Here is a 16713-nt window from a genome sequence, read left to right as displayed (position 1 = left end):
TGTAGTCCCAGCTACTCAGGAAGCTGAGGCAGGAGAATTGTGGAGGTTTCGAGGTTGCAGTGAGCCAAGATTGCACCACGGTGCTCCCAGCCTGGGCGACAGAGCAAGATTCCATCTCCAAAAAAAAAAAAATGAACTAAGGATGAAAGCTTAAGGGGAACAAAGTGTAGGCAAGTAGGAAGTAGGAAGAGGCTGCATCTAGAATTAAGACATCCAATTAGAATATTCAGCTATCCAGGTCTGAGGTAGGAATGGAGGTTGTGGTGGACTGTTGGAACCTGTTATTCATCAGGGTCTTCCAGCTGGTTATTTGGGTTTAATCCCCCAGCAGGAATACTGTGGTTGAGTTGCCATATTCTGAGTGCAGGGCCTATAATATTTTTTTAGCAGATTTGATTTGGTGGAAAAAACAGCTTAAATGGAAGCTAGTTTGGACCAGAGACTGATTCTTTGAAGTGACATTGATCTGCAAATGAAGATCTTTGTAATCTTCAAAGCTTAAGTAAAGAGTCTAGAAATATTGATGAGAGAAGACAGGTAAATCAGATAAACATTGTGGGTTAGAGCACTGAGTGATTCCATATTTAAAGAAGGAATAACATTAGATAAACCAATCAACGATATTGATAGGAAAATAATGACTTGTTTAAAATGAAATTTTAAATTTTAGATTTTTTTTCATGATTCTAAAAGTAATACATGCTTCTCTAACAATATACTTTATTTTCAGGTACAAAAGTTGCAAGAAACAGCTGAAATAGTAAAAAACAGATGTGAAAATTTGCTACGTAAAAATAACCAAATAACAAAAACCAAAAATAAAAATGTAGAGAAGGTACGTTTGCAATTTCAAATAAAGTAATATTTATGTGCTTTTTACTTTATGAATAGTATGCAAATTTATTCATTTTGGTTATTTTTCTCTAGTTCATACTTAGGTAAGAGCTCGTCTCAACCTCTGTAGGAGTTCATTTTCCAAGGAAATAATGTTTCTTCCAGGCTGGAAATGTTGTTCGTTCATGTGAATGTTTTTTCACTTTTTTCTTAATATTTGGAAAATAGCATAAATGTTTAATTTTTCTGATGCAACAGCAGACTTTAAATAGCTCAAAAAATGATTATCTATCAATAGTATACAAACCTAAGTACATAACATTTTTAATCTCACCCCTTTTTTCTGGTTCTAAATCTTTTATGTCTAAAAAAGCAAAGCCAATATTATCTGCTAAATGCATTTTTGAAGAAAAATAATATCTTTTAAAAAACTGTCATTTCCTTTCATTTGCTGTATTGCAACAGAATGAAGGGAAGGCCAGTGTTGGCAAGTTATGATGTTTTTGTGAATATTTTAAAGTTTTTAAATGAAACCGCATCCCTGTTTGGTTTTTTGTGTTGTTTTCATAAGGAAGCAGTGAAAGTTGTAGGATGCTGATTCCTAGCAGCAGAGGTCATGGGATGTTAGTGGTCAGTTCCAACTGAATCTAGTAAGGTCACTCTCTTTGGGTCGCTCCTCTGTCTTAGGATTGAGAAGTCAAAGTGAGGTAGCAATGTGAAGAAGAAGTCAGCCAGAGCAAGCATCCTCCAGTTAAACAGAGATAAAGATAGCCCAATGAATGCACAACTTACTGCTTTCATGGAATTACTTGTCACCTATTTTTAGCAGGCCAGAGAAGAAACCACTTCATGTCTTTTGGTCTCTTTTTCTCATGATACATACCAATGCAAATGTCTCCTCTTCTGCTAGGCAGCACTGTAAACAAAAGCATATTTTACAAACCTGTTCAAATGGCAGAAATGGCTGGAGCCTGTCTTTTTCAGATACTGTGAGGTCACGATGTTTTCTTACTGGTATTTAACAAGAAAACTATTTTTTAATGGAATTTTTATTTTTCTTATTTCACTCTTTTAAGTCTCCTGGTTTTCTCATGGCCACTAAGATGTTTTAGAGACACTGAGAGATCCTTTGTTCTGGTTTTATCTTTTATAATCAAGATTGCCACATACTATACAGAAACTATTTGGTGTTCCAATCTCAGGGAAAGAGTCTGGCTATTTTTTGTTATCAGCACTGCAAACATTTCTTAAGGTTGCTGCTTTTCATATCTCCACAACAGTGCTGCAGTGAGTAACTGCAGTAGCCAAAACAGATGAATGTTGATGAAATTAGAGGTATTTGTTGATAGTAACATTAATGGCCAAATTAAAGTCAAATGAGAACTGATGATAGTAGCTGTTTTAAAATTATAAACAGTAAACCCCACCAGTTTTGGCTAAGATGAGTGAAGCAAGCTACTCTAATTTACGTAAGTATCTGAGTTATAAGATCAAATGACAAAAAGTGACAATTCCTTTAGAACTGAGAGCTGGACAGTTGACAACTACAGCTCTATTAGCAATGATTATTAGTGATAATCTATGCTTGAATATAATGTCAGGATTTTAAAAGTTTGCTTCTAAAAATTGGTTAAACATCCACCCTGCCAGCTAATTTACCCTACTTATGTGCTCAAGAAACTTTTTGAAAACTATAGTCTACCCCATTTTTTAGTTATACATTTTTATTTAACAGAATTTAAATTAGTATTTATTCAATTGTCTTCTTATTTAAAACCATTATACCTAGAATACTTACGTTACGAGCATATCTGGTATTAAGGTAATAAAAAATATTAATGCTGAATGTGATTTTGCACTTATTTCTCTACTGCCACAACTCAGATGAGAGGCCAGATGGAGTCTCATCTGAAGGAGTTAGAGCATGTCGGCGATTCCTTGACGGCGGCCAAAAGGAGGCTTCACGATTGTCAGGAGAGTCTGCAGTGCTGCAAGGGGAAATGTGCAGACCAGGAACACACCATTAGGGAGCTTCAGGGCCAGGTGTCCAACAGTCCTGAGTTTTGCTAAATGCGTTTAAATAATGTTTTGGAATGATTTCACCAGTTGAGGGCACTCATGTCAGGGCTTGATTTTTAAATTCCCATCCGCTTGGTAAAGCGTCAACTTCATGCAGATACTATAATATTATTTTGCAAACTATTCTTTAAGTATTTTATGGCGAAAAATTGGTAATTAAAATTTCTGTTTTATTTATGCAAATCTATAGACATTTGAAGACATGGTAATAGAATGAAAGGAGAAAATTTATGCTTACATATATGTTCCTTGATGTCAGGATAAGGTAAATTATTGAAATTTACATTACAAAAATTAGAATTTAACTAGAATTGTATGTTAAGTTTTTGGGGATTTTTTCCAGTCCGTTTTTTTTTTTCTATTATACTTTTTATGCCATCAGATAGGGATCATGTAGCCATCTCCTACTTCAATGCCTAGCACATAGTAAGCACTCAATATTTTTTTAATTAATGAAATTTTTTTAAAGAAGCAGTTCAAGGATGGTGACAAGTCTTTTTTCTTTTACTTTCAAGACAGTTTTAGGAAGCATTCCTTGTCTATCTTCCAAATATAATCTGGATTTTAATTTTGCAGAAAGCCAATTACTGCATTTTCTCACTTAATAAGTGGGAGCCAAATGATGAGAATGCATGGACACAGAGAGAGGAACAACACACAGTGGGGCCTTTCAGAGGGTGGAGAGTGGGAGGAGGTAGAGGATCAGGAAAAATAAGGAATGGGTACTAGGCTTAATACCTGGGCGATGAAATAATCTGTACAGCAAACCCCCATGACACAAGTTGACCTATGTAACAAACCTGCATTTGTACCCCTAAACTTAAAAGCTACAAAAAGATAAAAATATGCAGACAAAATTTTAGAGTTTAAATTCCTGAGAAGAGATTTTTCTAGGAAAACATCAAATGGCATAGATTAGCCTAAATTACTAATTGAAATTATGAGAATTTTTTTCTCTTAAATCAAAGCTTCTTACATTATTTAAAACAGATTTTGAAGCAGTGAAAAAAATATTCTGTCTTTGCATGGGTGAGTGTGACTTTGGTTGATTTATTTCATTTTGCTTTTCACAAAAATATATTTTCACTTGCAGTTTCAACTTCACGGATATTCCATTATTAATCAGTATTTTTAGGTGAAACACAAAACCGTAAGAGAAAGCCTATGTATACAATAGGAGATTAATACCACTTAAAATTTTCATGTTTCAACTTAACAAAATGAATGTCCTTCTTTAATAAGGTTCAAATGTTTTAATTGCCATCAAAAATGTTTTTTACTTACAGTTTCAACTTCACAGATATTCAATTATTAATCAATATTTTTAGGTGAAACAGAAAACCATAAGAGAAACCCTAGGTATCCAACAATAGGAAATAATACTGCTTAAAATTTTTCATATTTCAACTTAATAAATGTCCTTTAATAAGGTTCAGATATTTTGATTGCCTTCACAATGTTTTAATTGCCATCATCCTGAATTTTTTTCAGTTGATTATTTTCCAACACAGGCAACATAGCTTCTTTAAATTTAACCAGGAATTTAAAACTTCCATTTTAACAATATAACATGTTCCTGGTGTCTTTCTGTGTAAGAGTAGTAACATTTATACCTTGTTGCTTGTGGTGGTTCTAACAATAAATTATGTGGATTTCTTTGGAAGTTCACTGTGAAGAAAATGACTAAGAAAAGGGTTTTTTTTTTTTTTTTTTTTTTTTTAGGTTGATGGAAATCACAATCTTCTGATGAAGCTTTCTCTGGAAGAGGAAAACTATCTTATTCAGCTGAAGTGTGAAAACCTCCAACAGTAAGTATTAAATTATTTAACATTGGTGCTGCATATTTATCTGCACACTAAAATTTTAAAATATATATTTTCTGTGAAAAGAAAATTAGAACAGATGGATGCAGAAAATAAAGAGCTTGAGAAGAAGCTGGCAAACCAAGAAGAATGTCTTAAGCACAGCCATCTTAAGTTTAAAGAGAAATCTGCAGAATATACAGCATTGGCCAGACAACTGGAAGCTGCTTTAGAAGAAGGAAGACAAAAGGTATACATGACTTTTATTTAGAAACTTTTAAATTCATTTACCAAAGAGTCATCTTTTTAAACATCTTGCCAAACCTATAGTTACTGTTTTTTTCCTGATGATAGGGTTAAGGAAGAAACTACATTTTTATTCTTTAACTATCTTCCCTTTCAAGCAAAACAGATATATTACTGGGCTAGAGTTACTTCACTAGATAAATGGTAATGTGGCTGGGGAAAGGGCAGAGATGGAAGACACTTTGAAGACATAATCTCCTCCTATACCTTTTTTATATACTACCAAATTGAATGTGAAAATAATTGAAAATTCTATTTTTGATCAGGATTCAGTGAGCTGTAAAGTTCAAGTCCCTTTTGACAAATATTGTGGCATAAATAAATACATACAATATTAAATTTCAGTTACAGCCATTAGGTTAGCATTCAATGAATACTTCAGTATCAGGCACTCTGCTAGTGCTTGGGATACAAAGATTGAATAAGACCTGGCCTTAGCTCTCAGAACTCTCATAGTCTGGTAGGGTTCAGCCCAATTGCATTTTGGAAATGCCAGGTGTTCTCTCAGATTCCTTCCCAAAGAGTTTAGAGCCCCAGAGGTATGTCTGTCCTCCCCTTTCTCTCCTGCTGTAGTGGAATATGGGGCTATCTGTAGTTTCTGCCCATGTGAGAGAGCAATTACTGCGCTGTTACCATTGTCCACACTGAGGGATGGTGCCAAGGGCATCGAAGTTTGTCCTAAGTGCCCTTTCTCCCATAAGCTTCAGATCACATTGTCATCTCTTATGCATAATTGCACTTGGAATATATGCAGAAGAAATCTTTATAATAACTTAGAACGGAGTTGATAGGAATTAAATTTTAGAGGACTGTCTTTTCCACTAAATCCTTGTTTCTGGACCAATCCCTGCCTCTACTCTCATTCTTGTGGCTCCAACCCAGCATTCTTACAAATAGCCTTCCACATATCTGATTGCTTGGATGACCATAACTAAGCTAGACTTTATGCTAAAATAAGTAGTCAGATAAATATGAAAATTCAAATTCAGACCAGTTTGGAAGTGAATGAATGAAGAACCACTCTCTGTGTTTGTTTGTGTGTATTTGTAGGAAGTGTGTATACCAATTCCCACTCCCAATTCTATTAATCCAAATGTATAATGAGCATTTAGTGAGAAATTTCTATGTTCCATCACTGCTCTTAACACCCTGGTGAGTATAAATGCTATAAAAATGGTAATTGGTCTCAGTCTGTTTTTAAAATACACTGTTGGGGAAAACACCTTCCTAAGTCATAGGGCAGTGAAAATATATACATCTCTTCCATCTCAAGCCAATTTTGCAGATATGTCATCCTGCAAAGATAAGTATAGTATATACTTACACTATATGTGCTTCTTCAAGATAAAACTTAAATTTGGATATAATATACAAGTAGTATCTATTTAGAAAAAAGAGGTACAATATAACTATGTCAAGGCTTTAAATCATATTTTAATGAAAGCACTTTAGTTATTTTACTCTTGATAAAAATTACAGGTTGCTGAAGAAATAGAGAAAATGTCATCTAGAGAGAGGGCTTTACAAATTAAAATAGTAGATCTGGAAAATGAGCTTAGAAAGAAAAATGAAGAACAAAATCAACTTGTTTGCAAAATGAACAGTGTAAGTATTAGTATGGTTTAACATATTACATAAAAAATAAATTAGCATTTAACATTCTTACCATGTAGATTAAAGTACAAAGTGAGTGAATCAAGGCTATCGCTTTACTGATAATATTTTAAAAAGTAATGTAAAACTTAAAAAATAAAAATATTATGCCAAATAATGTATTATTCTGCCTCCTTGAATGGCATGTATTGGATTGCCCTCAAATCTCATCAAATCTCATCAGGCTCTTTTCCTACATATTACTTTTGCAATGACAGGCACTTAATGAAAATTATAGATATAATCTTCATTTCATCATGATATGAATTTTTCATTTTTTAAAGATAAACACAATTTAAACTATTATGTGAGTTTTACATTTGTCTTGAATAATGAATATTTTATTTTAGAAAGTTACAATTTTGTGTTAAATATTCAGTATTATTAGATCTATATATGAGATGGATGCTTTAGTCCACTCAGCCATGAAATGAAAATACCAAATTGACTGTGTTTAATTCACCTTGTTTTTTTCCTGAGTACTCATGAAATAGTCAATTGGCATAGAATATTCTGATAGCTAGCATTAGTCATGATTAAACTACCTAATAATTATCTATTAATGACATACAGAATAGATACTGTATTTTTTCCAGGATCCAGAGACTCCATAAAATTTACTGTTTAATTCCCAAGTATCTAAAAAGTTGAAAACCCAAAAGATTCAAAGGTTAAGTGATTTTTGGCATGCACAATTTGATTTTATTGCCATCAAAAGTTTCATGACAACTTAATCAGAACAAAACGTCCATCACCTTTAATTTAGCACAGACCTTCCATTTATATCTAGATTTTTTAAACTCACCATTAGAGTTTCTAATATTGTAAAATATGTCTGCTGTTTTTTGTGTAATTGAAGCCTCTGAAAAAATAAATGAAGTGGGTTTTGCTATAAGGTCCCTAGTACTTGTCTAAAGCTGCTAAAATAAATGGATTTAAGATCTGATGTTTTGTTGAACCTGATAATTTTTTTTTTCTTTTTTTGAGACCATGTCTCGCACTGTTGCCTGGGCTGGAGTACAGTGGCACAATCTCAGTTCACTGCAACCTCTGCCTCCTGGGTTCAAGAGATTCTCCTGCCTCAGCCTCCTGAGTAGCTGAGATTACAGGCAGGCACCTGCCACCACGCCCAGCTTATGTTTTGTATTTTTAGTTGAGATGGGGTTTCACCATGTTGGCCAGGCTGGTGTTGAACTCCGGACCTCGTGATTTGCTCTCCTTGGCCTCCCAAAGTGCTGGGATTACAGGCATTAGCCACCACGCCTGGCCAAGCCTGATAATTTTTGCACTAGTAAAATTCTAGAATTCTAAGCATAGATTTAAACATTGCTGAAAAATGAGTTTGTGTATTTTGTGCCTTCCAGGGGACAGTTCACTGGGCAATATTTACTTAATATGCCTGCTTCAGCCCCATTTGAATTGTAAACACCCTGAGAGCCTGTCTTATAATTGCCTATATCCCTGGTATCTCCCACAGAGCCCTGCTTACCTGCAGGCCTTTTTGTATTTTCTGTCCAAGTACCCTAATGGGGTGGCACAGGATAGGTGTACAGATCTGAGGATGACCTCAGCACCTTAATCCAAGGCACCCCTTCTGAAGCCTGAAATGTCTTTGAAGTCTTATGTTTTACCCTAAAATCCATTGACATTTTACATTCTACCCTACAAAATAAGTGTGTGTTACTATTTGTCTTTAGAAATTGTTGAGTAAAACTGATGTTCCATAAAGATTCACTATATTCATCCTGTGACTTTGTAGAGCCCAGTCTAGGACATTATTTTGTTCCCACCTCATTTCCTGAGCTGGGCATTGCTCAGTTTCAGAAGGTATCAGGTGTCGTTGAACATCTGATATGAAGGATGTAAAAGTTCTCTCTTATCTATCTAGGTGTCTATATTTTCACTGGAAGCTAGATGATATTTGCAACCTGTATTTATCTAAAGCATTGTCAGTGAACTTACCTACTCAGGAATTCAAATGCACCTTAGTTAAAAAGTATCAGGGTTTTAAATTTTTTCCTCAAAAAACAACTGTAATATGAAGAATTCTTTTTGTTTTTTAAGGGATTCTAAAAATAAAATGTTGACATTATCAAAACTAAAATTCTTTAAGTTTTTAAGACATTTAATTCTTTTGGCATAAAATTTGAACTTTTAGACAGAAAATGGCAAAAATATGAAAATATATCATGTTAAATGACATAGAAATTATGACAGTTTAAAGAACCTGTTTATTAAGTTAATCATGTTAAATATGTAATAATTTGGGGCTAAATGAATGTGTGTTATAAATTAATATCAGTGGAGATAAACTATGTGTGTCCTTTGATTATTTTAAAGAAGAGTGAGCTCTAAGTTAAGAATGAGCACATCAGATGTGAGTATTCTTTCTTTTAAAAAATTAAAAAGAATTATCTAGTCACTGTATATATATATTTAATATTATGACTCTGGTCCTTTGAAATGAATGCCATTATTGCTTATTTGTATTTTTTTCCTTTTTCCTTTAGAGAGCACAACATCAGGAAGTGTGTTTGAAAGAAATACAAAATAGTCTTGAGAAGTCAGAAAATCAAAATGAGAGTATTAAGAATTATTTACAGTTTCTTAAAACTTCTTATGTAACAATGTTTGAATAAATTGTCAAATTTATTTTCTTTAAGTAGATTTTTATTGAGTCTAAAATGTGATTAGGTAAAAAAATATATATACTACCAGTTTTTATATTTTATGATTTATGGGTGATGGAATTAGAGTTTTTATGTAAAGATTTTTGAAACATAATTTATCTAACTGAAACATTAAAATAGGATAGTTATTACTATTCCTTTTTTGCTGGATAATTCTTATTTATCTCTGGTTTAATTTCTTTTTAAATTATATTGGTTTTTAGAGGATTTTTTTTCACACACACACACAGAAGTCAGATTTTTTGTGATGTCTGTAGACACCATTCAAGTGAATTTGTAGTAAATCTTCGTCAATATGATTTTAAATAATATATATAATTATTTTATATTGTAGTGATATATAAATATAATGGAAAATATTCTGAATTTTAATTTTTAATAATGGTGTAATTATATACTTTCTAAAGATACTAAATGTCTCAATATACTAAATATTGTTTCAAGTATATGCTGATTTGTTAGGTTTTAAGTATACAATTTTAAGTCATAGCTATTAAATACCAACTGCTAATGACACATGAAAACGTTATGCATTGTTTCTTTATAAAGAACGGACATTCAGGTTGTCTTTTGAATTCGTAGTCTATTTTATTCATCTTATACTAATGATTATCAGATATTATTATTATTTTAGACATTCTAAAGCCCCTTAGTTAACTAAAAGATTAAAGGAGAACAGCTTATCCCACCTTTTCCGTGGCCGACTCACATGGGGATGATCAAAATAAGCACTCTTAACATCAAGAAGCTTTAAAATAAGGTCTTTACTATTGGGATGAAGTTGTCCAGGTTGACAAAAAACTTGTTTGCTGTAATCTCCCGCCTTGTGTGCCAAGGTAGGATACTCTAAAAGGGAATGGACATGGTTTATAAAGGATCAAGTGATAGTGACTCCTCTTGGACAATGACTTGAGAGCTGTTAATTCAAAGGAACACTCAGGTCTTAAAAGATCACTAAAAGAGGCACGTTGTAAACTACACAGTTCCAGCCTATGAATAGAAATATCTTTTTAAAATGTTTTATGCTCTTTTCTGATCAGAGATGGGGGCCTGGTCCCCACTGGTCCCCTCACTCGTAAGACTGTCATATCATCCACAAATGCTTACTTACTAGTGACCCAATTGCTTCATAGTATTTTTCTTAAAATAGCAAAATACAGAGTGTCAGAACTGGCCACATTTTTTGCCCAACAGTTGCTAACAAGATTAGTGTCACTTTAAAAAAAAAATCATAGTACTCATGGTACTAAAAAACATACTTGACCCTGGCAGCCCTTTCTTTATCTCCTAAGGCAAAGGGAGCCTTAAGAAATGTCCACATGAAAGGAAAGCAAAGCTTTTGAGTTTTACTCACTAAGCTGTAAGCTCCTTTAGGGCTGAAATGTGTCTTAGTCATACTAGTATCTAGGTACTCAGTTGATGTTCATGGCTAGATGACAGATGTTGAAAGAAGTAGGTATTCATACTCCTGTTTTAGATATGAAAATTGTAAGCATAAAGGATTAACTACCATGGCTGTGGTATGAAACTTAAGTTTAAAGTTGGCATTTAAATTCAAGACTGCAACATTAAAGTTCTGTGTACAGTGCTGTTTTCCCAGTGCAGCAGCAGCCCAGCAGCAGCGCTGCTATGATCCATTAAGCACTTGCTATGTGCCAGAATTAATAATTGTGATAATGTATTAACTCATATTTTCAGGAAACTAAGACACGGAAAGGTTAGGTAACTTGCCCCAAATCACACAACTAGTAGTAAGTGGCAGACATCCAGAGTCTGCTTTGCTCTTAACTATCACCATACTACCTTTGTATCCATTTCATAAATATAGTGGTTTCTTTTAATAGTAATGCATTTGTCTTACCCATGAATAACTCCTTTCTCATATTTTTAATTTTTTACTGTTACCAAAGTAATTTGTGCTTATGGCATTTAAAAATTGGTGCCTGCAGCTTTAGGTAGGAAGACTGGAAGGAAAAAACTACCGTAAAGTTCCTAAGGTTGGTATTTGGCTCCTAGTGACACAACATGACAAAGGAAAGTTGCTGAATGCTAGAATAATTTAACAATCTCTGCTTAATACTGTTTGCACGTGAAGCATTAAGTACACACATTGGGCTCACCTGGTGTGTGACCTAAATTCAGTGTCAGCCAGGCCCTTGAGCGAGAAAGCCCATTTCCCTACTAAAAGATCTGCAGGATTTTCTTTTTTATCTTTGATATTCAGGGCCTCAAAACTTTCTAAGTTGTAAATGTTTTCTTCCATTATCTATGTTATTATTGCAAGGCTCTATAATCAGTTCAAACCCTGAGAGTGCGCCAACAAGCTACACGAGGCGGTGTGGAGCAACATGCTGTTATAATGAGCACCTGGGTGTAGACGGGCTGAGGTCTAAAATGGCGTCAGCTCCAAGTGAAGGTGAGGCAGGGGATTTATAGTCTCCTGTAAATGGTTAAGTATCCCAGTCTGACATACCTGCTACGTGGTACCTAGACGGCCTCTCTCTCGATCTGCAAAGGGTATTTGTCTTCTGGCCTACCCTCTTCTGGCTTCTGCCCTCTTGCTGTCGAATATTGCTGGCGTAAGTGTTCTTGCAGCTGGGGACCCAGCCTGAGGAGGGAGGAGTTATCCCCCCAAGCTTTCAGGCCCCAGGGATAATCTTTCATTCCTGTCTATTTGGTTATAGGAAAAGGGAAAAGGGACAACTTTCTCAGTAACTACTTTAGGTGTGACATAGGACGTGGCATGGGCATCTCAGAAAAAGGAAGAGAAACTTAATTTTGGGGGTATCCTTGAGAGACAGGCTGGTATCCATTGTGTCGTCGTAGCAGGATTGCCTGGCAGTTAACCATAGTTTCAACAAGAGTTTTAATGGCTTTTATTATCAATGAGATAACACAAGGGAGAAACAGGAGGAGCCCAACGATAGATTACTGTCCCTACCAGCATTTTAAATCCTTCTAAGTTAGAGAACCACCCTCCTAGAAGGTTTGTCAGGTCCCATCCCTTCCAGGTTTGGACTGGTACATGAGCTACTTGCCTGATGTTTGAAGCGATTTCTAGAACTGCTTTTCCATTGTTGTCTATGTTAAGACAACAGTTAGAGATACTAAACTCACCAACAGACCTCCCCCTCCTCTGCTAGTAAGTATAGTCTTGTGCTAGTTTATTTTGATAAATTGCCACACGTGTTTGGTTTTGTTGTTGCGCCAGCATTTCCAGGGCTGAGGTGATTTGGTTAGTGATTATCTCTACAACAGCCTGTAGTCTAATTATTCTATTTAGCATATATATCGGAGTGCAATAACCCCATGAACCATCCTCAGCCCAAGTGGCTGGACCATAATATTTGATGATCCTTTGCAGAGGCCACTCATCCTCTTGCCATCTTCGGTTTCCTCAGACCTTTAAGGATCGATTTTCTCTGTTTAGGTTATCATACACAGGGACTCCAAGGGTGACGCCCACGTGCTTTGGAAGTAAAAAGAATCCAGGTTGAATCGTGCTTAGGAAGCAAGTACCTTGCCAGTGATGAAGTAGCCATGAGCAAGCTGGGTTTCACATATGCAAAAGAATCCATCAGGGGCAATCCATTGCAGGCTGGTGTTCATAGGATTGTCCCATAATGCACTTAGGCAGGGGTATGTGGCCTAAGGGTTAGTGGTGTGTGTTTGTACAGCGCCAGGCCTCTTCTGACAAGACACAATTGAAGTAGCTTAAGTTAGAAGGATACCAGGGTCCTGGGGTAACTTTGGCCACCACTCTGCTGTGGAGGCATTGACTGTTAGGGTTTAATGACAGGGGTTTTCATCTACGGTGCGATGGGTTTTATTAGTCCACTTGTGGGATATGCATACCATCCCTCTTACTTGGTTGGTGAGTGTCCAGGACTTCGGGTGTTCCTGAGGAGTGAAAGTGAGGCTAGAATTTTGGGATTCTAGTAAGTAAGGGGGAATGTCTACCCCATACCACGGCCACTGTTCACTCATACAAGCTCCCCCACATACCCAGCAATTGGACATGTTCATGGTAAGCATGACATGTTCTCCTAGATCATTTTTTTTTCCTGGCTTGCAAAGGGATGTGTCTGCTTGTAGTTTTGTATAAAGGGATGGAAACACTATGGGTGATGTTGGGGGGAGTTGTTGGTTTTGGCTTTTGCTTTGGCTATAATCTGTTGTCTCTTTATGTCTTCTAGCACTTGAGTGTTTACTCCCCATTGTCCAATTTTAGTGAAGCAAAGCCACTGCTTACCTTTCGGACATAAAGCCCCATTACGACTACCAGACATTCCTAGATTTTTTTACTTTATAATAACTTTTCCCTGATTCACCACATTCCTTGACTAAAGTTCCATAGTAGGCTTTTTCCCTATGAGTATGGTAAGTACAGGATTATTGCATTTTCCCTCCATAGTGGAAAGACTGATAATACTCATGCAGCTTGGAGGGGCCACTGTGCAGCTATGGACAATTTTAGGATTTTGGTGAGGGATATTTCTGTATTAAGAATTTTGGTTGGATCCCAGCACTTTGGGAGGCTGAGGCGGCAGATCACCTGTGGTTAGGAGTTCAAAACTAGCCTGGGCAAAACGGCAAAACCCCGTCTCCACTAAAATACAAAAAATTAGCTGAGCATGGTGGTGGACACCTGTAATCCTAGCTACTCGGGAGGCTGAGACAGGAGAATCACTTGAACCCAGGAGGCGGAGGTTGCAGTGAGCCTAGATTATGCCACTAAACTCCAGCCTGGGCAACAGAACAAGACTCTCCATCTCAAAAAAAAAAAAAAAATTTGGTTTGAAGTGAGGCACAGCAAGTGGTTGGGGCAATCAATGCAGGTCATTTCTGAAAGCAGGTGATTAGTCTTCCTCATGTTTAGACTTTCCAGGGAGTTTTGGTCCTTAAGAAAATTTTTGGTTAATTTAAGCTTGGTAGGAGAAATTGGCCTGGATGACCACTTAACTGTTGATGTTCTGGAGGAAGAAGTAGCCTTGGGGATGAGCTTAACCCTGGTGCAATGGATCCAGTGGGGAGTCCTTGGACTCTCCCTGCAGTTGGCATGCTGAGTATAACAGTGTAGGGGCCTGTCCACTTCGGTTGTAGCTTTTTGTGAGGGTCAGGTTGGCAGATAAACATGTCTGTGCCTGCAAGACAGTTATGATGAGAGGACAAGGAGATGTCAACAGGGAGAGACGTGGCCTCATTTCCTGCTTCACAAATGAAAGACCATGTCTGGATTAGGGAGGGGAGGTAATTCCCGAGTGGCTCAGAGTCTGGTAAGGGTGGAGGCCTTAAGACAAAAGTTCAGCCATACGTGATTTCAAAGGGACTATAAAAAGAAGGTGCTTTTGGTGTCGTGTGGAGTCTCATGAGTGTGAAGGGAAGACTTTTTGTCTACGACTGCAGGTTTCTAGAGCCAGCTTGGTAAGTTGGGCTTTTAAGGACTGACTTGACTTTTTCAACTTTGCCTGAAGATTGAGGCCTGCAGGGTTGTGTGGAGAACCCATTTTATTCCTAAGGATGTAGAGACACCTTGGGTAATTTGGCTGATAAAGGCGGGCCTGTTATTGGACTGGATGGATGTTGGGAGTCTGAAACAGGGAATTATATGCATGATGAGAGTTTGCATGACGATATTTGCACCTTCTGAAGTTGTTGGGAATGCTTTTACCCACCTGGAGAAAGTGCCGATAGCAGAGCTGTGTATTGGGCGGCATATGAGTGAAGTCTACTTGCCAAATCTTACCTGGGTACCTGGCCCCGGGCTTGGTGGATAGGAGAAGGTGGTAGCCAGAGGGAGCTCTGGGGTGACACTGAGTAGCAGATAGAGCAGGATTGGGTAATCTCTTGAACACGACTAGAAAGGTGAGGACAAGTGAGAACAGGGTGGAGAAGTTGCAAGAGAAGTTTGTACTGACATGGAAATAGTTTTAGAGGCTTTGGAAGATGGGGATTGTTTGAGAGTGAGGAAGAATGAAGTGCACTTCCTTGCCATACCATTGTCTTTGCGTTTGAAAGGTTTGGGCTTGGCAGTCCTCCTTTTCTTCTAAGGAATAAAGAGTAGAGAACGAGGACAGGGACAGAAACTGGCCTTGCACAGGTTATAAGCCTACTTGTTTGGCTACCTGATCTGCTAGAGCATTTTTGGGTGATATAGGACTGTCTGGTGTTTGGTGGCCCCTGCAATGAATGCTGGCAACTTTCGGTGGCAGTCTGGCAGCTAGAAAGAGTTTACTGATGAGAGTGTCATTTATGACAGAAGTGTTTTTTGCAGTTTGCAAACCCCATTCTTTCCAGATGGAATAGTGTGAGTACACTATGTGAAGAATCTAATATATGTTAATCTGTTGTCTGGCTGCTAGAGCGAGAGCTGAGTGAGAGCAATGAGCTCCACCTTCTGGGAGGTGGTGCCTAGGGGGAACGGATTGGCTTCAATAGTGTGGGGGTGACACTATAGTATAGCCAGCATGTTGGCATCCTTGATATAGGAAGGAGTTGCCATCTACCAACCAAGTAAAGGAGGCATCTGGAAGGGGTTGGTCTGTTAGGTTTGGAAAGTGTATAAGAAAGGTTTGAACAATGTTTACACAGAAATGTGCAGGGTCTTGTGCAGTAGTAGCTTCAGGTAAGAGTGTGGCTGGGTTTAGAGGGGAGCTGGTTAGCACGGCGATTTGGGGAGTTTCTATGAATAAAACATACATTTGGAGGAGAGGTAAGACTTAGTGCACTGTGGTGAGCTAACGTGTCTTTGATGTTATGGGTTGAATAAACTGTTAACGTTGGCATGAAGAGATAGTTTTAGGCTTTCAAGGGTGAGGATAGGCTTTCAAAGGTGAGGACAGCAGCTGCCGCCAATGCCTGGGGGAAGGCAGCTGAGAACTTTGGCTTTAAGCTGTTTGGAGAGGTAGGGAACAACCTGGAGAGTGGGTCTTTAGACTGGGTTAGAACACCTAGTGCAACTCCACACTGTTCATCGGTATAAAGGGAGAAAGGTTTGATGAGGTCTTGCAGAGTGAGGATGGGGGCTGAGGTGGGAACCTTTTGGAGTAGAAGGAAAGGTTGGGTAATAATGTTGTGCAGGGTTTAAAGGCTCATGGAGAGCCTTTAAACTGCTTGGTATAATGGTTTGGCAAGTGGAGCAAAGGAGGGAACCCAGAGCCTAAAGTATCCTGGTAGTCCTAGAAAAAAAAGAATGTCTTGCTTAGTGTATGGAGGAGGGAGGGATATGCAGTTGGAAGGATATGCGGTTGGTTGTGAGCCCTCAGGTTTTCAGGGTAAGGGCTAGGCCTAGGTAGGTGACTGAGGAGGTGCATATTTGTGTTTTTTGGGGGGAAACCTGATACCCTCAT

General features: G+C 37.3%; 1 protein-coding gene across 8 annotated transcripts in view; it reads left to right on the top strand.

The window, feature by feature from the left end:
• Positions 1-11205, top strand: part of ODF2L (outer dense fiber of sperm tails 2 like) — a 54014-nt gene extending 42809 nt beyond the window's left edge. For 7 of the 8 annotated variants that reach the window (XM_017499854.2, XM_037728293.1, XM_037728296.1 and 4 more), the window contains 5 exons: positions 731-835; positions 4636-4721; positions 4803-4965; positions 6501-6626; positions 9185-11205. In XM_017499854.2, coding sequence (XP_017355343.1) covers positions 731-835; positions 4636-4721; positions 4803-4965; positions 6501-6626; positions 9185-9313 — 609 coding nt within the window. In that variant the 3' untranslated portion in view covers positions 9314-11205. Of the gene's footprint in view, positions 1-730; positions 836-2718; positions 2878-4635; positions 4722-4802; positions 4966-6500; positions 6627-9184 lie in introns of all 8 variants that reach the window. The other variant, XM_017499852.2, reaches the window with a different exon arrangement.
• The last annotated feature ends 5508 nt before the right edge of the window (positions 11206-16713 follow it).

The sequence above is a fragment of the Cebus imitator genome, unplaced genomic scaffold, assembly GCF_001604975.1.
Source record: "Cebus imitator isolate Cc_AM_T3 unplaced genomic scaffold, Cebus_imitator-1.0 Scaffold261, whole genome shotgun sequence".
In the NCBI taxonomy this organism is placed as follows: domain Eukaryota; kingdom Metazoa; phylum Chordata; class Mammalia; order Primates; family Cebidae; genus Cebus; species Cebus imitator.
This window is presented reverse-complemented; position numbering and strand designations above follow the sequence as displayed.